We start from the raw sequence: 27,172 nt of genomic DNA on the forward strand, positions 1-27,172 counted from the left end.
GAAATGGGATCATGATTCCAGTATTCATATCACACACAAAGTTTGCCTTCTACTGATCTTCCTCCCCAGTTTCCCTATTCCCATCTAAGCAACTCCCCATATAATAGAGAAATATTGGCCTGAATATGCTTTGGAAACAAAATCCCCCTTTCAGCCCCTTGGCTCTCTAGCAATTCTAAATCAATCTCGAAAAAAATATGTGGAGCAAGAGAACTGTGAGCAATATTAATGGAGATGATCTGCCACTGCCAGGTAAATGGTCAGTAGTAAATTAGTAAACTCATGAGCACAGGATCTTGAACCAAAACACTACCTATCCCTCTGTCTCCACAGATGCTGCCTGGCCAGCTGAGTTCCTCCAGTGGTTTATTTTTTGGTCCAGAATCCAGTGCCTGTGGTGTCTTGCATCTCCATTTCATTTGTATGTCTGCTGTTTAAAGACCTCCCTGTGCTTTGACTCTTGGAAGTGGCTGAAGGCATCCAGTGAATGCCTGGAGGCCAGGACATTAGCCTTCTGCTGAAACTTCTAATAGTTCCAATGAGTTTTCTGCCATTTGTGTACCATGTAAGTTGTAGAGGGCTGTGAAGGGTGGCACTTAATAAGAGGAGGCTTTACTATTTTGTAATTAACCATGACACCTACAGTTGCTGCAGGAGGGGGCCAGAAATCATGCAGAGGAACAAATAGGCCAGCCAGTACAAGGCACCCACACCTGTTATCTTCCACTTGCATACAAAAACATGCCACTCTCCTTTTCTCTCCAGTCTAAATGTTGGCTGGGAATCCGTAAGACCATAAGATATAGGAGCAGAATTAGGCCATTTGTCCCATCAAGACTGTTCTGCAATTTCATCATGACTAAAGCATTTTCCCTCTCAGCCCCAGTCTCCTGCCTGTCCTCGTACCTCTTCACATCCTGACCAATCAAGAATCAGTCACCCTCTGCCTTAAATATACATAAAGACGTGGCCTCCACAGCTGCCTGTGGCAACGAATTCCACAGATTCACCACTCTCTGGCAAAAGAAATTCCTCCTCATCTCTGTTCTAAACAGACACCCCTCTGTTCTGAGGCTGAGCCCTCTGGTCTTAGACTCTCCCACCATAGGAAATATCCTCTCCACATCCACTCTATCAAGGTCTTTAACCATTTGATAGGGTTCAGTTAGGTCAATCCTTATTCTTCAGAATTCTAGTGAATAGCAGCCCCTGAGCCATCAGCTGTTCTTCATATAACAGACTGCTCAAGCCTGGAATCATTTTTGTGAGCCTCCTTTGAACCCTCTCCAGTTTTAGAATGTCCTTTCTCAGATAAGAGGCACAAAACTGCTCACAGTACTCCAGGTGAGGCCTCACCAGTGCTTTACAAAGTCTCAACATTACATCCTTGCTTTTACAGTATATTCTAATCCTCTTGAAAAGAATGCTAACATTGCCTTTGCCTTCTTCACCATAAACTCAACCTGCAAATTAACCTATAGGGAATCAGGCACAAGGACTCTCAAGTCACCTTGTGCCTCAGTTTATTTTATTTTCTCTCCACTTAGAAAATAGTCTACTCTTCATTTCTTCTACCAAAGTGCATGACCATACACTTCCCGACGCTGTACTCCATCTGCTACTACTTTGCCCGTTCTCCTAATCTGTCTAAGTCCATCTGTAGCCTCTCTACTTCCTCAAAACTACCTACCCCTCCACCTATCTTCATATTGCCTGCAAACTTTGCAACAAAGCCATTCAATTCCATCATCCAAATCATTGACATAAAACGTAAAAAGAATCAGTCCCAACACAGACCCCTGTGGAACACCACGAGTCACCAGCAGCCAGTCAGAAAAGGCTCCCTTTATTCTCACTCTCGCATTCCTGCCAATTAGCCACTGCTTTATCCATTCTAGAATTTTCCTGTAATACCATGGTCTCGTAGCTTGTTAAGCAGCCTCATGTGTGGCACCTAGTCAAAGGCCTTCTGAAAATCCAAGTACACAACATCAACCGATTCTCCTTTGACTCTCCTGCTTGTTATTCCTTCAAACAATTCCAACAGATTTGTCAGGCAAGGTTCTCCCTTGAGGAAATCATGCTGACTATAGCCTATTCTATCATGTACCTCCAAGCATCCCAAAACTACATCCTTAACAATCGACTCCAACATCTTCCAAACCACTGAGGTCAGACTAATTGGCCTATTATTTCCTTTCTTCTGCCTCTCTTCCTTCTTGAAGAGCAGAGTGACATTTGCAATTTTCCAGTCTTCTGGAGCCATTCCAGAACTCAGTGATTCTTGGAAGAGCATTACTAATGCCTCCACAATCAATTCAGCCACCTCTTTCAGAACCCTGGGATGTACACCATCTGGTCCAGGTGACTTATCTACCTTCAGACCTTTCAGTTTCCCAAGAAACTTCACCCTAGTAATGGTAAGTTCACACACTTAATTACCCCTGGCATCTGGAACTTCCACTATACTGCTAGTGTCTTCCACAGTGAAGACATGCAAAATATTGATACAGTCCATCAGCCATTTCCTTGTCCTCATTACTACCTCTCCAGTGTCACATTCCAATGGTCCAATATCCACTCTCATCTCTCTTTTACACTTTATGTATCTGAAGAAACTTTTGGTATCCTCTTTAATATTATTGGCTAGCGTACTTTCATATTCCATCTTTATCTGCTTAATGATTTTTAGTTGCCTTCTGTTGGTTTTTAAAAGCTTCCCAACTCTCTAACTTCCCACTAAATTTAGTTGTATTATATACCCTCCCTTTAATTTTTATGTTGGCTTTGATTTCTCTTGTTAGCTACAGTTGTGTCATCTTGCTGTTTGAATACTTCTTCCTCTTTAGGATGGATATATCCTGTGCCTTCCGAATGGCTTCCAGAAATTCCAACCATTGCTGCTCTGCCATCATCCTTACCAGTGTTCTTTTCCAACTAATTCTGGCCAGTTCCTCTCTCATACCTCTGTAATTCCCATACGCTACTGTAATACTGATACATCTGACTTTAGCTTCTCCTTCTCAAATTTCAGGGTGAATTCAATCATATTATGATCACTTGCCCCTTAGGGTTCACGGCACCATCCCTAGTCATCTCAACCCCTAAGCTGCTCTAAAAAGCCATCTTGAAGGCATTCTAGTTGAGATCCAGCACCAACCTTATTTTCCCAATCTACCTGCATATTGAAATTTTCCATGACTTTGTAACATTGCCCTTTTGGAATGTATTTTCTATCTCCTGATATAATTTATAGACCATCTCCTTGCTACTGTTTGGGGCTCTGTATATAACTCCCATCAGAGTCCTTTTACCCTTGCAGTTCTTTAGCTCTATCCACAATGATTCATCACCTTCTGACCCTATGTCACCTCTTTCTAATGATTTGATTTCATTTTTCACCAACAGATCAATGTCACCTTTCTGCCTTCCTGCCTATCCTTTCAATACAATGTGTATCCTTGGACATTAAGCTCCCAGTTATAATCTTCTTTCAGCCATGATTCAGTGATGCCTACAACATCATCCCTGCCAATCTGTAACTGTGCTACAAGTTCATATACCTTATTCCGTATACGGTACACATTCAAATATAACACCTTCAGTTCTGTATTCTCCCTTTTCGATTTTGACTGCCTTTTACATTGCAATTCATCCTGTTGACTGCAACTTTGCCCTTCCATCAGCCTCTCCTTGCTAGGAGTCTCACTACACATTGCCCCTGTTTGTAAACCAACTACCTCATCTTCAGCACTATCACTCTGATTTACATCTCCCTGTCAAATTAGTATCCAGTAGAACATCAGAAGTCAAAGCAGGAGAAGACAATTAGCCCTCTGTGCCCTGTCTTCAATTGGTTATCTTTTTATCTCAGCACCACTTTCCTGTGCTAGCCACCATTTTCCTTGATCCCTTTAATATCTTAAACTCTGTTGGTATTTTCTTAGATTAACTTATTGACTGAGCTGACAGCTCACAGGAAATCAAGTACGCCAAAGAAATGGGCTACAATTTGTGTTGCTGTTATCCTGAGGGAGAGCAATGTGCACTTTTCCCATGCTGCTTGCATTCCCTCAGAACTACAGCAGAAATGATAAAGTACCACATCCAGGAAGCCCAATCAATGCTGTGAGGTTAGTTAGCTCCCTGAAATGGGGACTTCCAGGGCCAGATTTGTCACAGTGACTGAATCCTTGTGAAATTGTGCAACCAATGCCAATGTCACCTGGACATTGACCTTTGATGGATCACACTAATGATGCCATGGAATAGTGCCACCAAGGCTTAGTATCCACCACACGTTGAAACAAATACACCGTGCCTACCAGTTTCTCATTATGTAACTAATAATCATAATTTGTAAGGTAGTACTTGAAAGTCATTGAGTGAAAATCTTTTCTCTTTAATATGTACTCCGACCTTGTGCGAATCATCAAACCCTGCTGATCTCTTGAAGTCTACTTTTAATGAGCCTGAGACTGATTTGGTGAATGAAAAATTAGAGTCTATTTAGGTTCACCCTTATGTACCTTACAATTAATTTCAGATTAAATTGATGGAACTTTAGTTTTAATTGTTTAAATAATGAAACAAACCATGTGCTTAGGGTGATAAGTAGAAAGGAGCATTTTTGCTTGTATGAGCAACAAGAAGAAAGAGGCTTACCACCTTCTCATGGTAATCAATGGAAGTGCCATAGGCAGATCTATTTTCATTGTGACTATTAAGCAGAATCTGGACCAGCCCAATGAAAGGAGAAACTGTTTCTTCTGAACGAATTAGGCCTTACCACTACCTTCACTGCTTGAGTCAGGAGCTGTTGGAATACCTAGAATTTGCTTGGTGTATGCAGGTTGAACACTCAAAGGGACCAAACAGCTTTTTCTTCAGCACTTTACCTTCCAGTCTCTTTTAGCACTTTTGTAGCCTGCTTTCAACATTTGCTTACAATAGAACGTACTGCAACAACTCATTGGAACTTCTGCAACAAGATCTTGTAAACTGTGTATTTAGAAGGACTAGAGAGCAAGCACAAGGAAACCTTAACATTGTTTTCAAGTCACACACAGTTTGACTAGAGCATGTACTGTCATCTGTTCAGCAATGCTAAGTTGAAGTCCTGGAACATCCTACATATCAATCCAGTAAGAGCACATTCATTTTGGCAGACCTCAAAACTAGAGCTCACCACTGCTTTTTCAAGGGCAACTGTGAGTGGACAATGAAGATTGGCCCAGGTGGCAACAGCTGCATCCCAGCTAAGACAAGATATCTTTCTTTGAAAGGATTGAAGCAGTAAATTGGCATCAATGATGCATAAAATCAAAAGATCAGGGAATATAATAGGAATGATGCTAACCAAAAAATTGAAACAAGAACTACAGAAATATGGTCATTAAGACTTTAACCCTTAATTCATTTTGTACAATGCTATCAGATCTTAATAATTAAATATAAGTTGTGGAAAGCCGTGAAGGATTGCATTTAAAGAGAGTAGGCTTTACTATTTTGTAATGGACCATGACACATTCAGTTGCTGCATCTAAATGAGCATCATTGAGGATTTCCATTTGCAAAGGTGAAAATTGAGGTCAATAATAAACTGCATAAATGTGAATCCAAATGCATTATGCGTAGGATTGCAGAACTATATACTAAGACAGAAACCACCATCATTGTCATGAACTTAACAGGATGGACTTGAACAAAGTACATTTGAGGAAATTGTGTTTCTTTATAAATCAGATTTAAAATAATAATGTCTCATCTGTGTTGTCCAGCCAGTTTAACAGATCAAAAGGTGTAGTCGTTTTTCAAGATTGATTTATTGCAATAAATCAAAGGTTATGTACACCTACATTGTAATTTTAAAGCATTTGTTGCCAAATCTATTCAAATATCAGAAAGTGCCAATGATGCTGAAAAATGGAGATGTGGACTCTCCAGGTATTAACACTGTATGTACGTTTCCACACTTCGGCTGACTGTTTAGAACACTGGACTTATTCCTCTTATTCCTGTAACATGAGCTAGGCATGTAAATTGACCTATTAAAAGCTTCTCTCAATCTCTTTTCGTTTTTTTCACATTGTCTTAGTGATTCATTTTGTAAGTTTCTCAGGTTCATTGTCTTTGCCTGTTATGTCTTGGTATTGGGGACAATGAGTGAACCATGAAATCAAGGCAGAATTACTTCCCCCCCCCCAAGTGGGCATCGGTTCACAGCACGGGAAGATGTTTCCACAAAACTATCATCCAATAGGTTATCATGGAATTTGGGATCTTGGGATTATGAACTAGTGCAATGAGTGAACTGAGAACTTGGACATACTGTATTACTCAGATATAACAGACAATATTTACTGAAGATGGAATTGAAAAGCAACACAGGACAAATTGAGCATGATTTATACTTATATCACAAGCCCCTTCTTGGTACACATTATCTTGGTAAGCAATGCTGTCCCAAATCAAAGGAACAGGTCATCTATGCCTTGCTTACACTGCCAAAAGAAATGAGGTGAAAATGAACTGTGCAGTATTGCATATAAATAAATGACATGAAGCTTTTTACCTGCTATTTTAACATAGGTATTAGTGCAATTACTGAGATGGTTCACTTAATATTCAGAGTCAAGGCAATCATAGACATCAGGATGCTTGTAACTAATCTATGGGTTCAAACAACAGCTTAAATGGAGAGATAAAACTCAATTCAACAAAAGCCATCTGTGGATTATAGCTAATAACATTCTTTCAAGGATGTTGTTATATTATGCGATTATATATCATGATTAATATATAGTGCTTTAGCTTCAAATGAGCTGCTACAACCTGGCAGTGTTCTGCAGAATGCACAGTGCCTACAGCAAGATCATGGGACTCACACAAGTTGTTACAGTCCTCCGTGAAATAATTAATATGAGATTATTATTTCACATGACTGAATAGAGATAATTCCAAAGTTCTTGAATTTTTTTAGTGCGCGATCAACTGCAGGTTATCCAGCATGGTATGATTTACATCAAGAAAGTCCTATTATTTCCTGAATGTGATTTGTTTCACTGTTTAATCACAGGTAAACAATGCAACAGCAAGAGTAATGACGAACAAAAAGACCCCCAATCAATATACAAATGGTAAGGCAACCAGCAGATGCTGACCCAATGATTGAATTATTTTTACAGGGAAAAAAAACATTGACCGTAATGATAAATACAACCAGATTGTGATTTAGGAAATAGTATTAAAAATAGAGTCACCTCAGTGAAGGGTATAATCAAGACTAAATATTCTACTTTGAATTAGACATGGAGCATACGTTGGCAAACAATGTTTATGTAGGTGCAAAAACAAATTAAGTGAATCGGTTTTGTTTCACAGATTTATTTAAAAAATGGGAAAGTATGGTAGAATCATAGCTAAAAGCTCTGGCCTGTGCAATAGTTCAATTATCTGTTTGCTAAATAAATGTAAAAATAGTTGATGGTCAGAGGTAAGAGCTGCCTGTTTTATATCAAATTAACCTTGAATATCCAAGCATAAGTGTACAAGGAAAATTACAGGTCTAAACATTGACAGATTAGTTTCTGCAGCAACAAGTTAATGGGTTATCGTTTTGATTATGGTATTTTCAAACTTGTGAGAAGTATTTAGCAATAACAGTTAAACTACATCTCCTTCTTCTTCTTAAGTCCATAGCCCCACTCGGGACGTAGGCTGCCAACAGCAGCTTGCCAGAACCCTCTGTCCTGGGCCAGTGCATCAAGTTGTTCCAAGATGTGGCCCAACATCTTGATGTATCCTTCCTCTCCCAGGGATGAGGTCTTTGGAGCTTCTGTTTGCAACTCTGTAGTTCCAGGTTTTTAGAGATGGGGCTTCTAGCCCCATGCCCAAACCTCCTTTTTTTCCCATCTGTGCTTGGGACTGTCCGTTGCATAGTTAACAATCAAACTGCACTATATCCAAATTAGATATACTCCTGATCATATTGTTCTAACATGTCAGTGCTTGCTATCTTCAGGCCTTCACAATAAACCTACAAAGAAAATCAGATTTTATAGAAGAATAGATGTTAGAAATGTTATTAAATAAAATGAGAACATAAATTAATTTTAATACATATTTATATTTATTTATTATTTAGAGAAGCAGCACAGTGACAGGCCTTTCCAGCTTGATGAGTGTGCACGCCCATTTCCACCCATTAGACCAATTAACCTACTAACCCCACATATCTTTAGAATTTGGGAGAAAACCGGCACACCCAGAGGAAAGCATGCGGTCATGGAGAGAATGTACAAACTCCCTGCAGACAGCGGCAGGAATTGTTCCTGGGTCACAGGCACTGTAAAGCACTATGCTACTGTGATTAGCTGCAAAATGAAAAAAAATCACAAATTCACAAACTCTTTGGGTATTAAAATCATAGAGCCATAGAAAAATACAGCAGAGAAACCAGACCTTCGGTCTATCTAGTCTGTGCCAAACTATTTAAACTGCCATGTTCCAAAGGATTATCAACAACTCCTTGGCACGTGGCCAAGTGGTTAAGGCATTTGACCAGCGATCTGAAGGTTGTGAGTTCGAGCCCCAGCCAAGGCAACGTGTTCTGTCCTTGAGCAAGGCACTTAACCACACAGTGCTCTGCGACAACACTGGTGCCAAGCTGTATCGGCCCTTCCCCTTCCCTTGGACAACATCGGTGTCGTGGAGAAGGGAGACTTGCAGCATGGGCAACTGCCAGTCTTCCATACAACCTTGCCCAGGCCTGTGCCCTGGAGAGTGAAGACTTTCCAGGCGCAGATCCATGGTCTCACAAGACGAACGGATGCCTTATTATTATTATCAGCAACTCCAAAGAAGTTGTGGATTAATTCTTAAACTTTTGACAGTGATACCTGATAAAACCTCTCCTCGTATTAATTAGGAGCTTGGGTTTATCTATTTAAAGATTAGTCCTTGTATGTTCATGTGTGGAAAATTAACAGATTAGTTGTAGAGACTGTTTCTACAAGATTAAGTATCTACAACCAAGATCATTCTCAATATTGACTAATAAATGACTAAACTAAACAATACATTCTGCTAAATAAACAGCCTGTGTCACTTTGGTACATTGACACCCCTTGTATCTGCATGAAGAGGGTTTTCTGCTGGGTTTCCTGCAAAAGGTTCATGTCAGTAACAGCAATGCTACTACACGTCATCACTAAGCCCCTACCTCCACTGCTTTTGCAGAAATGGCCAGACCTCTAGCAGTGTAACTACAGCTAGAGAGAGCAGCTTCCTTCACAAGTCCATGATGTATTTAGGGGTCTAGTTTTGAGTTATGCAGCCTCACTGCTGAAGCAAGCAAGCAAGTGAAATCCATAAAATGGGATCAGATTAAGCATTTGACTTTGAGAGACTTCCCCTTCTTTACAATCATGAAGCCCTCTAGCAAATAAGTCATGCGTTTAAAATCAATAAATTGTTCCTCCTTGAGCTTTTTTTTTGCTGCTTCTTCCCAATCATTTTCTTGAAAATGTATATTTTGCAGACTAAAGAGATTAGAGAACAAAAACGCTGTTTAACTTCAATTGTGTTACGAGTTCTGCTTTGGGATGTGTTTTAACTTGCACATCCACAATTCCCCTCTCTACATCTTTGGAGGAGGTGTCAGCCTATTTAAAATAATGGTTAATGCTGTCAATAAAACAGCAAAGAGAAAGGAATGCATTAAGGGAATGCATTAAGAGTGTGCACCATAATCTCATGGTGTAATTTTATGATACAAGTGATTTTTAAGTAGTTCAATTTCTCAGTGTTTTGCTTTTTACTAATAGTGCAAATAAATTTTAAAATTTGAGGTAAAATGTGTGCTTTGCTGTTTAATAATAATGGTTGTTTTCATGGGAATTTTAAGTTAAAAGAAGTCTAAAGTGCTTAAGTGAGTACAATTCCAATTGCTTGGAACATGTCTTCAAATAGGTGTAGAGTATGAGGGAAAAAAAGGTTCAACTTTATGCACCATATAAATAACATGCATTAGGAACTTGCTGTGGTGTGTTGGCAAGACATGCAAAAAGAATGATATTCAACAATTATAAAGAATAAAGAATAATATAAAAATAACGTTAGAAGTTAAAGTATGGATTTAGACTAAAATGTGCATATACACAAATATCAACATCTACTTACATTGTAAACAGCATTATAAAAAGTGTTTTAAACTATTTACAGTGCAGAGCAGTGGCTGAGGTAACAGATAGAGGTCGGCATATGACGTAAGACAAAGGAGCAGAATTAGGCCACTCGACCATTGAGCCTGAACCACCATTCCATCATGGCTGATTTATTATCCCCCTCAACCCTATTCTCCTGCCTTTTTCCTGTAACGTTTGATGCCATGACTAATTAAGAACCTGCCCAAACTCCGCTCTTGGCCTCCACAGCTATCCATGGCAACGAATTCCACAAATTCACCACACTCTGGCTGAAGACATTTCTCCTTGTCTCTGTTCTAAATGGATGCCCCTCTATTATGAAGGTGTGTCCTGTCACAAGTCACCTTCTGTAGCAAACATCTTCTCCACATCCACGCTATGTAGGCCGTTCAATATTTGGTATGTTTAAATGAGATCCACCCTCTTCTTCCAAACTCTACTGTGTACAGGCCCAGAGCCATCAAGCACTCCTCATATGTTAACCCTTTCATTCCTGGAACATCTCCTTCTCCAATGCCAGCAAATCTTTTCTTAGATAAGGGGCCCAAAACTGCTCATTATACTCCAAGTGCAGTCTGATCAATGCCGTATAAATCTTCAGCATCACATCCTTGCTCTTATAGTCTAGTCCTCTTGAAATGAATGCTAACATTGCATTTGCCTTCCTTACCACCAACTCAACCTGCAAGATAACCTTTATGAAATCCTGCAAAGGGCTCCAAATCCACCTCTGATTTTTGAATTTTTTTCCCAATTTAGAAAATGTCTATGTCTTTATTTCTTCTACCAAAGTGCATGACCATATACTTCCTACACTATACTCCATTCGCCAATTCTTTGTCCATTCTCCCACTCTGTCTAAGTCCATCGCAAGCATCACACTTTCTTAACATTACCTGCCCTTCAACCTATCATGGTATCATCTGCAAACTTGGACATAAAGCCATCAATTTCATCATCCAAATTGTTGACGTATAATGTGAAAAGAGCCAATCCCAATACCAACCCCTGCAGAACACCACTAGTCAACGGCAACCAGTCAGAACAGGCCCCATTTATTCCCATTCCTTGCCTCCTGCCACTCAGCCAGTCTTCTATTCATGCTATTATCTTTCCTGTAATACCATGGGCTCTTATCTTTTTAGCTAGTCTCATGTGCATCACCTTGATAAAGGCCTTCTAAAAATCTAAGTAAATGGCATCCATTGACTTTCTTTTGTCTATCCTGCTTGTTATTTCCTCAAAGAATTCCAACAAGTTTGTCAGACAAGATTTCCCCTTAAGGAAACCATTCTGACTTTGGCCTATTTTATCACGCCCCTCCAAGTAACCTGAAAACTCTTCTTTAATAATGGACTCCAACATCTTGGACAGTCTAGGACAAGTGTGCATAGCCTCAGGATAGAGGGGCGCCCTTTCGAAACAGAGATGTGGAGAAATTTCTTTAGCGAAAGGGTGGTGAATTTGTTGCCACATGCAGCTGTGGAGGCCAGGTCGTTGGGTGTATTTAAGGCAAAGATTGATAGGTTCTTGATTGGACATGGGCATCAAAGGTTATGGGGAGAAGGCCGGGAACTGGGGTTGAGGAGGAGATAGAAAAAAGGATCAGCCATTATCGAATGGTGGAGCAGACTTGATGGGCCAGATGGCCTAATTCTGCTCCTATGTCTTATGGTCTTATAGTCTTATCTTCTTAACCACCGAAATCAGGCTTCCTGCCTCCTTCCTTTCTTGGAATGACATTCACAACTTTCCATTTCTCCGGAACCATTCCAGACTCTAGTGGCCCTTGAAAGATCATTACTAATGCCTCCATAATCTCTTCAGCTACCTCTTGCAGAAGTCTGGCGTGTTGTCCATGTAGTCCAGATGTCTTATCAACCATCTGACCTCCTTCAGGCACCTTCCCCTTAATAATAACAACTACACTAACTTCTGACAATGAACACTTCTGAATTTCTAGCATTCAGCTAGTGTCTTCCATAGTGAAGATTGATGTAAAATACTTATTAAGTTTTTATTTATTTGTTCCCCCATTCCAGCGTCGTTTTCCAGCGGTCCTAACATACATTCTCGCCTCTCTTTTTCTCTTTATACAGTATATCTGAACAAAACTTTTGGTATCCTCTTTTATTTTATTGCTAGCTTACCTTCAGATTTAATCTTTTCTCTTTTGGTGTTTTTTTAGTTGCTTTCTCTTGGTTTTTAAAATCTTCCCAATCCTCTTACTTCCCACTAATATTTGCTATATCATTTTTGCCCTCACTGTTCCTCTTATGCTGTCTTTGACTCCTCTTGTCAAACATGGTGGCCTCACCCACCCTTTAGAATACTTAATCATCTTTGGGATGTATCTATCCCGCACCTTCCAAAAGCCTCTAGAAACTCCTGTCATTGCCGTTCTACCATCATCCTTGATAGTGTCCCTTTCCAATTCACTTTGGCCAGCTCCTCTCACATACCTCTGTAGTTTCCTTTACTCCACTTCAATACTGATATAGCAGTCTGTATCTTCTCCTTCTGAACTGCAGGGTGAATTCTATTATATTATGATCACTTTCTCCTAAGGGTTCCTTTACCTTAAACTCCATAATCAAAACTGGTTCATTATACAACACCCAGCCCAGAATTGCCTTTTCCCCTAGTGGGATCAACCATAAGCTGCTCTAGAAAGCCATGTCATAGGCATTCTACAAATTCCCTCTCTGGGGATCCAGCACCAACCTGATTTTCCCAATCTACCTGCATATCGATATCCCCCATGACTAATGTAACATTGCCTTGTATGGGCTGTACAAATCTGAAACCAGTAACTTCTGAAGGACACTAGTGGAACAGGAGTTCCTGAAAATCCAGGATCTTTAGAACTTGTGATTACTGAGTCCTTCACAATAAGTGCCAAAGCTTCCCTTCCACTCCCACTGTCAATGGAAAACTATGATAATTGGCAATCTTCCAGCTACCAGTGACAAGAGAGTCTTTTGAACATTAATGATATTTCGTTCCATTTGTCATTGTTGTTTCATGCCATGAAATATAATAAAATATTTTTCTTATTAATTAATTCAAATTAGAACAATCTCAAGTTTGTTGTTTCACCCTAATTAGGTTCATTAAATATTTCTAAATTGAGTTCTGTGAATAGAATCTTAGTGGCTAGTGTCTGAATTTTGAATGCCTTCACTTATATCCTGGTAGACAAACAGTTATCTTTTTGTTTGTTTCGTTCGAAGCAAGTGGTAGGATTGACTTTGAGGTGTAATCGTCACCATGCTTCGATTGATATAATGCGAAGGAACATAGTCAACTGGAAACATAATGCCTTCATCTCTAAATTTTGGTCTCTCCATTTGAATCAAGTATCAAATAGCTTAGAATATCAGAAAATTGGTGCTGAGATGCTGATTTTTGCAAGAGAATTTAATCTTATTGAAGAGTTTATCACAAGCAAAAATTGCCAGCTGAAAACAAAAAATTGTATATGTTGCTTAGATTGTTGCATTTAAAAAGCTCAACAGCTGATTCATAAAATATATTTTAATTACGTATTTAGGAGTTGCATCCAAATACCTAACTAAGAGTTTAGTTATCTATTGGGTGTCTTGAATGTATTAAGGGAATTATACTAATTCAGAATTTCAATGGTTTGAAGAATCCATTAAATTATAATCACTTTACTGTTTCTTACTAATAAAACTAAATTTCTTCTTACAGCTCAAATTTAAGCATGTAAATGATATAGTACATGATACATCATATAATTTTATATCAATTTTGCTGCTGAAATTCCTCAGTAATTGTTAAGATAAATCACACAGAAATATAACACTTTTTCAATTAGCCAGTGCAGCAAAAACATTGCATGCAGGATATTTGACATTAGCATTCGTGTTAGCTGTGGACAGTTGCACTTTATTTCACCAATGTGTTTGTGTTGCAAGTAGTTTTCCTTACACATGCAGTTTATATTATGATTCTGCAATTTTCCTTAAAAGTGTTTTTAATTTTAATCTTATTAATCAAAATTAGTTACTCCATTGAAATGTGCCAGCATCGAGAGTTTTCATTTTCTTCGCTTATCTATGTGCAGTTTCAGATCAGCATTATTTTAAATGCATTAAAAATAACAGTTGGATATTAATGTCATGGCTTGCCCTGCGCTTTCAATAATAATGAAATATTCGGGTCAATTTTCTTTCATGGCTAATTGAAAAGCAGATTGATTCTGTTTTAAATAAATACTGTTGCAATAATGTTTAAACACTCCCTATTGTCTCCATGGAGAGGTAAAGAGATACTCTCTGCTTTTTTAAAATTTATAGAACATCCCATTTAAGAAAAGGGTTTGATGGCTTTGCAGCAACGAGTGAACAGAGGCCACCTCCCCCCTGATAGGTATTGGTTCAGGTTAAATGTATACACAGTAAATGAAATGGGAGCAGAGCAGACATCCAGAACAAAGGGTCATGTGCTGAAGTTGGAACTAAGTTTGTGTTATGTAGTAGCTATAAATGGCTGTGTTCATACTTGTGTGTTAAAGATTTATAGTTTTCTTCTAAATTAGGGGTTCCCAACCTTTTTTATACCATGGACCAATACTATTAAGCAAGGGGTCCATGGAGCCCAGGTTGGGAACCCCTTTCCTAAATGACCTTCATGTGTTTATACTCATTTTTATTTTATCTTGTTAACTTAACTGTTATTTTCCTAAATCTCCTCCTCTATTTGTCTTCAGAGCTGTTTAACTTTTTTGAGCTACATAGATTATGTATTCCAAAAAATAGATAAATACAAACACAAAGCTACATCACCATTGTAATTAGCAGCCCTGGGTGTGTAGAAGTGGTTATTCAGTTGTGAATGAATGCAAGCGCTAAGCACTGGGGTTAGCTATGATGAATGAAGTTTGCCACTGCAAAGCTGTTTCACATCAGACCTGTCTCTTCTTTCAGGCTGGAAATTAAATCCAGTCGTCGGAGCTGTCTACGGCCCAGAGTTTTATGCAGGTAAATAATTTTACAAGTCAGAAAATAAGTGAAAGCAATAAAGAAACTTGCAGGAAAGCAGTATGAAAAGAAGAAACAGAATGATTGAAATGAAAGTAGGTGACAAAAAGAGCTCATTTTTCATTTTTATTTCCTTTTCCTGATTTTGTACCAAATCATCTCTAATGGATGCCGCCTTCGCTTCAAAGCAAGGCAGTCTGTCGAGCTCACTTGATTAATTTACCACAAATCTTTACTCTTCCCTAACCGTACTGCTGCAGTTTGCCAAGTCTAAACACTGGCATATGTTCTGCATTCCCTGGAGAGGCAGTAAATAGCCGTCTTTGCCTGGCCACATTCTTTGGATATATTCACAAATAATTATAGAAGGATTTAATATACTTTCAAAAGAAATAAACTGGATAGACAGTAATTAATCACTGTTTATCAGCAGGCTCTCTATCCTGGAATTCAGTGCTATCAGTTACAGTAAATCCAAAGGCAATGACAAGTAAGTCTCCCTTCATTCATCCCCAGGCTTAGTTTTATTACAGACAAATCTGCCTCAGCACAATGACAAATGGACCAGTAACCTGTTTAAACGGACTATATCCCTTTTCTTCTGCCCCGCATAGTCCAATTTTCCGCCGAATATTTTACATAAATATCTCCTTGTTTTGCTTACTGAAGCCTTCTCACAGTTAGAAATTGATTTAAAAACTCCTGAGTATAGCTTTTAAACCTGCTGTAACCAGCATCCAATGATCTGCTTGTCGACTTTCAGATAGTTCCATGAATTCAAAATGAAGCACCGACCGATCCTTGCATGCAGGAGGTACTTTGAAAGTCGGGTTATTTGAAAGCAGATCACCGCAACGATGTTCAAATATTATTGAATTCTTAACCAGCTTACAAAATGTATGATCCACTTGGTGGGCAATATAGGATAAAGAATAAAATCATCTCTATTTTAATTACTTCATCTTTTTTAAGAATTTCTTGTAAAAATCATGTTAAAATTGAATAAAATATCAACAGAGAACATTTCTTTTCTGAAGATCTCGGTGCAGTGGGTAAAGTCCATTTGAAGCCATTTCTCCAGACACATTTATTCTTTTTATTTATTTGTTCAGGCAAAATTGGTGGTTGCTGGCAAGGTCATTTATTGACCTTTACTAGTTCCCGTATGAATTCAGTAGTTAACCATTTAGGTGTGTTTGGAGTCATATATAATCCAGAACAGATGAGATTTTATTACATTCGGATAATTTCATTGTAACCTGTCTACTTTTTAATTATATAATTATTTAATTATTAGAATTTATATCTCCAGTTGCTATGGTGGGGTTCAATTTATATCTTCAGTGCCATTATCTAGCTGTTTAAGACTTGACCACTGTTGCCTGTATAAAATCTCAAGGAGAACAAATCTGCCTGTCAAAACCTGTCATTGAAAATCTTGGGAGCTCATCTCTAGTAAGGAATTATTCAGTGGAAATGTCAAATTCATTTATATATAATTTACATCCCCTTGTTGCTAACTCCACTTTCATAGTTCCCTAATGTTAACTAATGTACATTAATTAAGCAACTTCATAATTCTAATCCTTGGATTTGTTTTCAATTCTCCCCATAGCTTCATCCTTCATTATATCTCTCCAACATCCTTCAGTCCTTCATCTCTCCAAGGTATCTCCAGTTCCCCCAGTTTTGCCCTCTTCAGTGCTGTTAATCAGTCCACTGCTGGTGACAGCACATTCTGTAGCCTCAGGGCTGAATTTAGAATTCATTTCCAAACCTTTTTTTACTTCTCTGCCCTCCTTAAAGATGATGATTCAATGCTGTTTGTCTTTTTGTGTGTGAGTAGTTTTCTGTCCTAATACTCCTTGTAGCTTGGAGCAGATTTTGTTTTGATAAAGCTTCAGTAATGTTTCTTAGGAGGTTTTCCCATGTTTAATAGGCTATATAAATATGCTTTTATTGTTTGCAGTTAGCCATAAATGGGCTTCCACTTTTGCGTCTCCGGTTTTATGAGTTAGTTTGTGTATCACTTTAAGACATTTTGAAGGGATGTAGATAACTACAGAAGTATCAGGGATCCTCTCTAAAGATATATTGAGAGAAGAAGTTCTTGTACTTAAATTAACCAGACCAATGCACCTTTAAGTGGTAAGATATTCTGCAGTTGCTGAATTTGCAGCAACTTTGGAGATGCATCCCTAAAATGTTCTGCTTGTCAATATCTCTTAGAAAATCCTTTTGATCACACTTACTGTGTTGCTAGAATTATCTACCTGAGGGAACTTTAACTGGTTACTCTACTCTCTGATTACTTGCTGAGGTTTGTTTCCAGAGGTGCTTTCGGCAACCTCAGACTAACTTTCACTCAATACTAAACGTTGACTAACCCTAACTTAAGGGGATGTTGCTGCATTTTGATGCTTCCAACAGAGTCAGAAGTGGGGACCTTGGTCAAATACCCCTTTCTTTCATACTTCTTTTGCCAATATTTCTGCTTGTCTGCTGTCCATCAGGCATTGATTCCTTGTTGGATAACGAAGCATGCAATTTGTCTTCCACTACCTTGTCCAATTACTTTGAGAGTCTTGACAGTACGTGACACTGGGCTACTTATCTACTCACTCATAACGATCTAGCCCAATGACAATGTGTACAAATGGTTGTACAGTACAGTGAAGGTGAGGGCTTTCCTCTCCATGACTCAGGGTTGCTGAGTTCAACCTCTAATGCCACTCCCCCTCCCCAGATCTGATCAATCTGTTCTCATTACTATTGCCTAGCTTCTTCTGACATTTAATGGCAGTTCGCAGTCCAACTTAAATTGCATTACCACCACCAAATGGACTAGAGTGTGGTGCAGAGAATTGGGAATACAACCCTTACTACTTCTTTTACAAATGAAAGCTAAATGACCCCAAAAAGCCCCGCAGATTGTAAGTAGTGAAAGACAATACTGTGACTTAAATTAAAGTCACTCCCATAATTTAATATTTAAGTTTTTAAATGAAAACGATCAACTCCCAAAGATGGTATTGAAGCCTGCATTTGATTTATTTCAACCTTATGTGCTTCACACTCTAATAGTATGTGTCCAACTGTTTCATAATGATGACAGAACCTACACAACTCAGAATGATGTTTCCCAACAAGATATAAGGAATGATTAAGCATAGTATGCCCAATTCTTTCCTTTTTACCCCTTTCTCACATAAACCTAACAGTTTTATGTATTCTGTAATGGTGTCTCCCTTTATGCCCATTATCCCACATGAGCCCATTATTGTCCAGCTGTGTACTGGTTCATCTGTAATAGTGGAAGATTAACTAAACATTTGGACCAATAATTATTGTGCAGTATGTTATCAATTAGTCAATTAACCCAATGCTGAAAGTACATTGGAAAGGTTGCTCTTTATTTCTGTTACACTAATGTCAGCCATCTTCCATAGAACAATATCAGATCAAATGTGTGACTGATTCAAAGAGAAGATGATTAATCCACTGTTTAATCTTCTGTTGATTAGCATTTTAATTGAATAATCAGCACAGCTGTAATAGCTCATTCATTTATTATTGGTTGCAATGAGGTAATTGTGATTGAGTGTGTTCCCTTCCAAACAATTCTACCCTGAAAACAGATAAAAACAAAATTGAGAATGAGAATGTCTGGAACAATAAGTCCCCAACAATAGGACAGAGTGTAAGGTTGAAATATACCTCCTGTGCAATACTGAGATAAATGGGATTGATCAGCATCAATCCGGTGATTTCAGCTACACTGACTAACATTACCTTAATTGCACAATACACATTAACTGCAAGCATTAGTTTCTCCATATGTTGCAGACACATACAGAATGCACCATAAGCTGAATACTTCCATGCAGAATCAGTGGTGCTCAAAGTGTTATTGGAGGCCAGAACACCCAACACATGTACAGTCGTTAGTACCCTGGTCAGTACACGTTTCTGCTAATGCATGAACTTGTCAGTTCAGTGCCAGAGGGAAATATAAACAGTGCTTGATGTGAAAGATGCGATAGTCCATCATCAAAATGTGTGTTGGATCCCAAGCTGTTAACTCCTCACGTTAGGCTACACCGAAACAGCATTCTGCCATCTCCAGATACAGGGGCCAAGGCGCCTTTGGATCGCTTTGATTTTGGCCCAATTATATTACCATGATTAGGACAGGTGCACTAGTTTAATGAGGATTTTAAACATTGTTAGAGAAATTGAAGGGTGATGGGTTAGTGTAATACATAGGTACCTTTTTTGTTGCTTTTACATCTCCAGAGATGGTCAAATCACTGAGGCCTGATCCCATAGTGATTCTTTTTGTTCCTAAAGAAAATCTGTGGTGCTCAATTTCAGACTTTATGTGCCAAATTTCTGGTCTTTCTACGCTGCCTATAAAAGATTGAACTTCTTACCACCATTAACCAGCAAGCTACAGCAAAGAATAAGGAATTCCTAACCAGACGTGTTTTTTTCACACTTACCCTTCAGCAGATGCCAGGATAGAGTGTTTCCTCAACATACTGATGGAAAAGAGGCACGCCAGCGTCCATGCGGTCATATGATACATGGGGCCTTCTTCCAGGGAGGGAAAAGAAAAGAATATTTCCAAGTTAGAATTTGGAATCCAAGGAGCCTGAGGGGTTTGAGGCACTCTAAGGCAAAGTTCTGCTGTGCTGAGGCAAACGGGTTCCAGCAATTTATCCGCAATGGTGATTGAACCATATGCTAAGATGTGCCCTTGCCCTGGCCTCCAAACTCTGGAGGTCGCAATCAGGTGTGTCCTGAGTAGGTCGGGTTGATAGGTCAAAGACTTTGAAGCCGCTCACTAGTAATAGTGATCTCAGCAACAAAATCATGAGGTCAATACCAAGAGCCTTACTCCAGTCCAGGGCAAAGGCAGACAAAACCGAATTGACAATCCACGGCATTTTTGAAGAGTCCCATCTTTTAAGTGGTGTTAAACAGATGTATCACCTTCCTTGTCAAGTAGAAATATAAAGGTTGCAAAACACTATTTCAATGGGAGATTTCCAGCTATCAAATCTCAAAAGTACAGAAAAAGCATATTATTTGGTCCTTGCTTTTTGCTGCATCTTGCTGTTTCAAAATTTGCTGCTGCATTACTCTTCATTATGACATCAATTATACTTAAAAATTGTGGATCATTGACTAAAAAGGACATAGGAATATTGTAAGCTTATGAAATGCATTTTAATCATGAGTCCTTTATTTGACATTGGGGATGACGTACACGTATTTGAAAAGCATCTGCAAGCAAACTTTCCCATGAAGAGACAAGGCAGAGGCAAAGAAGCATGAAGCCAAGATAGCTGGGGAAACCCAGGACCATTTCTTAGAGTAGGCACTCTAAACGAATCTCCTTGTAGAAAGAATTTGGAATGGAAATTCAAAAAAGAGAGTTAAAAATTTAAAGCACTCATCTTATCGGCTGACTTAAGGAGTTATGCAAATTCTGGGAAAGCTGGAAACGAAGTTCTGCCTGTACAAATGTGCTAGTGCCCGCAAGATGCGTGTATGGAACTCTTCATGTGTGAAATGTTTCGCTCTTTGTTTAAATTGCTTTTAATCTGTGTGATTGACTCACAGAAATAGTTTTGACTGCTGTAGCTGTTTCAAGGTTGCCAGAAACAGAGGCATTAAAATGAATTTAAGGATTGGATCAGTTGGTCCAGCTGATGTGAGCTGAACTCAATGTGACACATTCAGTGTAAAATCTACTGCCACACAGAACGAAATCCACATCAAGATTACTCAAAATAGTAGCTTTTAACAATTTCAAAATATACTGATCTAATCCTTTAAAGTGGTCACAATTTTAAATATTAAATGTATATATTCAATGTGCAACCTTAGGTTCTCTATTTCTCATGATGTGCACCTGATTAAAAGTAACCATTCAATATTTGCATAGGATAAACAGTTTTGCGGAATGGTCAGAGCCAAATGGTCTCCTATAGCCATCTTCACAAGGTCATACTCTGAAAATTAGAGTTAGCAGATATCAGAAGAATAAAATAAAAACATTTAATTCAGAAATTAACTACCTTAAATTGTTTTACGTTTAAGGTGGTTAATTTCCAAAATAAATCTTTTCAAGTGACTGATTGATTCTGAAGGGATGCCATTGACTTGAAATATTGAAATGCCATTTTTCTCTCTCCATGGCTGCTGCCTGATCTGCTGAGTGTTTTCATAAGTTTCTGATTTTTTACATCATCCATAATACCTCATATTTACATAAACCCTTAAACATGGGAAGACATTCTTCTAAAACCACAAAACTAACATGCATTAAGGGCCGTCCCTGAGTAACGAACGGATTCTATTTTGACAGAACTACTTTAGTCAATTTTGTCCTTGTCAGAAAATACTCAAAAAGACATTTGATATGATAACCAGACTTCTACGGTATTGTAATGAATGGCATCAAAAGTGCTGATAAGAAAAAATAATTACTAAAAGTAGAGAGTGAAATGAAACGAGTTCGGTCATTTGTAGGAATGAATATATGTATTAAAGATCATACTTTGGAATTTAATAATATTTTGGGAGCTTGTTCATATGTAATGGATGTCCAAAAGTCCGGTATTCATTACCCAGCGATGGTCAGCTTTGTAAAGATTGAGAAGGGAAGTATCGGTCAACATATACAAATCATTTGAATACTGGGATAACAGACATGCCACAACTTGTTCTTAGTTGTGTAAAGAATGTGGGAGTCACAGGGAAAGAAAGGTTGAGATATCTGTGGGCAGCAGGCTGCGATAAATCAAGAGAGCTAGGAGAAGTGAGGGAACACTCCAATCTTCCTGGCTCTACAGAAAGTTGAAAAGAAGTTCCCTTTTTCATGATGGCTACAGGTTAGGTTGCAGTACTTCCTCCAAAACCCAGGATATTGAATTTTGCTTAAACAAGCACTAGGCCATTTATCAGTGCACGCAAACTGCTGCCTTCCTCTTAATGGTGACTTCTTTCAAGTTATCCCAGGCTCAAGGGAAAACTGATCATATTTCTTCCATTTTCTGTAGTGATGTTTACTGCACAGTGAATGCTCCATTTAGGAAAGCTATTAAGGTGAAGGATAACAGCACCAAATGATTTTAATATGACACCAAGAATCAGTTAACTCAGTTTTCTCGGCTGGAAAGCTGAAGTTTATTTTTATTTATTCTTCAATAAACATTTGCATTTCTCAATTATCAAAGACGTTATTCCCCTCAGAAGCAGGTCTTTCAGCCCACCAAGTCCATGTTGAGAATCAACTACCTGTCTGTTCTAATCTGTATCTACATCTACATCTGACTATCACACTGAACAGCACTTAGTCCATAGCTTTCTACATCTTGCTGCCAGAAGTACTCATTGAGATATTTGTTTGAGTGCCAGCCTCTACCACATGTACGGTAAAGAAGACTTTTCCTTCAGATCCCCTCTGAACCTCCTACCACTTACCCTAAATCTATGTTTTAGATTGAAAGTTCAGAAAGTTCAAGGTGCATTTATTATCAAAGTATGCATACTTTGTACAACCTTAAGATTCGTCTCCTAACAGGCAGTCACAAAACAAAGAAACCCAAGAGAACCCATTAAAAACAAAAGAAGATTGTCAAACACATGGTGTGCAGAGAGAGAGATAAAAAAGCAAATTGTGCAAAAATAAAGCAAAGGAATAGCATTCAGAATTGAAGTTCACAATGCCAGGCATCACTGCAGCCCATCTAGATGTTCACAAGTTGCAGGCCATACCCTCAGTCCCACACAGATTCGAGCAGACCCATGGAGCAGCAAGCTGAACCAGCCCATCTCTCACCTCTGACTCCGACACCCCGACCATTTCAATCTGGCCCAGCATCTAAATCATCCAAACCTTGGGTCTCTCCTCGCCTTGCCTCGGCCACCAAAGCTAGGGCACCAGCTGCCCCATCCATGCCCCTCACAATTTTGTGTACTCCTCGTCTTCAGTTATTAATACCGAAGAAACTGTGTCCACTAACATATCACATTGCTGGCCCCCTAATAAACCCTCTGTGTGCATGACTGGCAATGGCGGCCGCGGCCAAACGTTTGTCTGACCTAGATGCTGTCTTCACTAGCTCTATGAACTGGTTGCCAGACAAATCAGAGAACTGGGCACCACTTTGATTGCTTCCTGTTTTGGTGCTTAACTTTCACACCTTCCTCCCTTATTAGGACACTGCCTCCAACCATGGCTGGAGAAGCCAAAGCTGTAAAATTTCACCTCAATTATCCTTCTATGTCTATTCCAGTAGTTCCTTGATAGGCCGCCCGGTTGCTGGCTCACAAATCAAGTCATTTATGCCTTTGCATCTACTGCAACCACTTTATGACTTCTCTTCACCCTCTTCTGGTCTATCTGGGACAGTACCTAGTACAGACATATTTCAGAATTGGAAAAGGATATGGCTTGGAGAGGAACTGCAAGTGATAACATTCTTATATACCTGCTGTCCCGTTACTGCACAACTGCCATCCATACTCCTTCACACCCTACAGGCCCCTGACACCCACTGATGGTTCAGCACCCCTCCACTCTTCTGTAAACATTTGTAAATTTCATGAAGCATCAGGTAAACCATTTTCCAGTGGACCTCACATGGGAAAGGTCTTGGGAGAAGCTCTCATAGAGCTATTTTCCCCCAAAAAAATCTCACTAGACTCGAGAACTTTATTAAAATTAGGTCTAAATTCTGAATTTCTACTTTTGCTTCATTTTCAAAGCACATTGATAATATCTCCCACATGCCTTCTTCATTACCTTGTTCTTCTTGCTGCCACTTTCAAGGACTTGTATCCCAGAATCCCTTTGTTTATCAACATCATTTGGGGCCCTACTATTTACTGTTTGCCTTGCAGAAAGTTTGTTCCCTTGCAAACATTACTAGTTTCATCTTGCCTGCATTGGAGATAGCTAGAATCAGCTAGTGCCTTTGGACTGACCCATAATCAGCAAGCAGAATAAAAGCTTAATTCTGAAGTTACCTTCACTCCAAGAAGGAGAAAGACATCCATGCCGCTGATAAATGCCCTTTGTACCTGGTTTTGCACTGGTGTGACCCTTCCTACCCCTTCCTAACCCAGGCTAACTGGCAGATTATTCCACAGATACTGTTGCACTTGAACCCGTTTATTCCTCATATCTTCACACAATTAACCTACAATTTCTTCAAGTGATGTTAGGTGAAGGGAGGACAGAATTTTACCATTAACTAGTTTGTAAATCTGAGGAATTAAGAAAAAAATATATATATATATTTAAATTTGCTTTAGGTACAAGAGCAGCATTATTGTGCTAAAGTTAGTACAAACCAGCTTTACACGACTGCCAGGCACACTAGATCTATCCTAACCTTGGATGCTGCTAGTGCACTTTGTATATTGGGAGGGAAATTAAGGGACAGAATTTATCTTCACTTGGAATGACAGGAATGGATTAGCATGGCTTTATTTATGATAAATACAATCTTACAAACATGATTGACTCTTTTGAGAACATAACTAAGAGTTTTGATGAGGAGATTGCAGTAAATGTTGTCTACATGAACTTTACTAATTCCTTTGAAAAGGTCCTACTTGGTGGACTAGATCAAGAGATTGGAGCCCATGGGATGACTTGGCATGCGGACAAGTCGAATCTAAAATTGGTTTCTAATAGGTGGCATCAAGTGGTGGTGGGGACTTACTTCTCTGATTGGAAGACTGTCACCAGTTGTGTGACACAAGGATTGGTGCTGGGATCCTTTATGTTTGTGATGTTTATTAAAATCTTGGATGTGAATATGCAAAGTATAATAAGAAGATCTGCAGATAACACAAAAATTACCAATGTTGTAGATAGTGAGGAAGGTTGTTTAGGTCTACAGCATGATAGAGATCAGCCGGAAATTTGGACAGAACAATAGCAAATGGAATTTAATGCTGACATCAAAAGGCCTGTTCATCACCAGAGCAAAGGAAAGAGTTGGAAATATTACTGCTGACTTAACCCACCCTGGCAGTCACCTGTTCACCAAATTGGCATCAGGGAGATGCTACAAGTCCATCACCACCAGGACCACATGTCATCTCCAAAGCTCCTTTCCCGTGGCAATGCAGATTCTCAACAAAACTCAGTCAGGTGCAATACCCTAGCTGCCCCTACACAACATCCATTGAATGGTCTTTCCTGCTTTCTTTCTTCTGATTAGAATTACTTAGTCTGTTCATAAGTTCACATTTACTTATTGATTATTGGCATTTATGCTAATTGTTGATTGCTCATGTCTGTTTGCACTGTTGCATTGTAAATTGATGTTTGTTATTTTGTTGTCCGCTATGATATTTTCCTGTGTTTTACTCTTGGTACTGAATCACAATCAAGTCCGGTATGTTTCACATACTGGCAATAAAGTGATTCTGATCCTCATCTGCGTAGTGATGTATTTTGGGACGGCAAACTGTAAATGATAGGACACCAGGGAGTGTTGATGAAGGGAGGGATCTTGGGCTACAAGTTCCTGAAAGCGGCAGTGTAGGAGATGGTGAAGAAGGTATTTGAAATGGTCCAATACACCATATAATGTCATCAATATGCTTTTACTAAGGTCCTAGCGTTTAGTGTGTTGGTGCGTGGCCAAGTGGTTAAGGCATCGGTCTAGTGATCTGAAGGTCGCTAGTTCGAGCCCCAACCGAGGGAACGTGTTGTGTCCTTGAGCAAGGCACTTAATCACACATTGCTCTGCGACAACACCGGTGCCAAGCTGTATCGGCCCTAATGCCCTTCCCTTGGACAACATCATGGCGTGGAGAGGGGAGACTTGTAGCATGGGCAACTGTCGGTCTTCCATACAACCTTGCTCAACCTGGAAACCTTCCAAGGCACAAACCCATGGTCTCACGAGACTAACGGATGCCTATATAAGTATTTAGTGAGACTCTGACGAGAAAAACTATGTGGGAGCTCCCTCCCAAAACCTTTCTCATGTGAGATCCATTGGGAAATATGGGATTTCATCCATAATGGTGGACTTTCAAAGATATTTGGCCTACAGTTTCATAAAATTAAAAAATAATAAATAATATCTGCTACCAGAGGAACACTCAATGGATTCCTTACAATGAGAATGGCTATTGATCTAATAGCAATGCCGCTATTTCTCCAGAGGATTCATTCTCTGTTGATAATGCTATCAAATTTGGAAATTCAAATCTTGCCAGTGCCCTCTACAAGAAACTGCCTTGCACTAGTGGTACCCATTACTCCAGTGTTTTTGATTTTAAAAGCTAATGATTCCAGTAACATAGCAGCATATTCGGATGCAGCGTCCCTTTTAGGGTGTTTCTTTTACATGTCATTTTTACGACTGCAAAATAATGCTGGACATTAAGAACTTTAAGTACTGCAGGTCTAGTCCATCGGCGAGTTGCTCGTAGGCAGAGGAGCTGGACTCACTGCTGACCATGTTACTGCCTGCTACAGGAAGGCACCAGAAGCATCAGAGTTGCTGCACAAAGGCGTCATGTACTGTAACAATGAGTGCTTGTCTTGGACATTCCTCTTGCAATGAGAAGACCCTGTTGGACAGCAATCACGTAAAATGCTGCAAATCTGTTTCCCTTGTTTATTGATGAGACAGACGGCAGGACAGCTGTGTGGCCTTGGTTGAAGTGTGGATTAGGCCTCAAGCCGTGAGCTTGCCTGTTGCTACAGTTTAGGAGAAGAGATGCCAGAGGCAGTGTTGCATGGTGTCCATGCTCAGTTCTGGGTTGGCCCCTCCCATCAGTGCTACCCTCGAGTGTTCAGTCAGTGAAATGATGAGCTAAGTTGCATGTGTGCAGGCCTACATTTGTCGGCAGACTGCCTAGAACTACATTTTCTTTCCAATGGCACCGAAGCACCATCAATTTATAGAACATATC

The 27,172-nt window shown here is 39.3% G+C and overlaps 1 protein-coding gene across 15 annotated transcripts in view; it reads left to right on the forward strand.

Moving 5' to 3' along the window:
• Window positions 1–27,172, forward strand: part of rbfox3a (RNA binding fox-1 homolog 3a) — a 1,578,835-nt gene that overhangs the window by 1,503,429 nt on the left and 48,234 nt on the right. For all 15 annotated transcript variants that reach the window (XM_063074393.1, XM_063074392.1, XM_063074398.1 and 12 more), the window contains 2 exons: window positions 7,079–7,139; window positions 15,161–15,214. In XM_063074393.1, the coding sequence (XP_062930463.1) occupies window positions 7,079–7,139; window positions 15,161–15,214 (115 nt within the window). The remainder of the gene's footprint in view (window positions 1–7,078; window positions 7,140–15,160; window positions 15,215–27,172) is intronic.

This window comes from Mobula hypostoma, chromosome 22 (assembly GCF_963921235.1).
Source record: "Mobula hypostoma chromosome 22, sMobHyp1.1, whole genome shotgun sequence".
Taxonomy (NCBI): Eukaryota; Metazoa; Chordata; class Chondrichthyes; order Myliobatiformes; family Myliobatidae; genus Mobula; species Mobula hypostoma.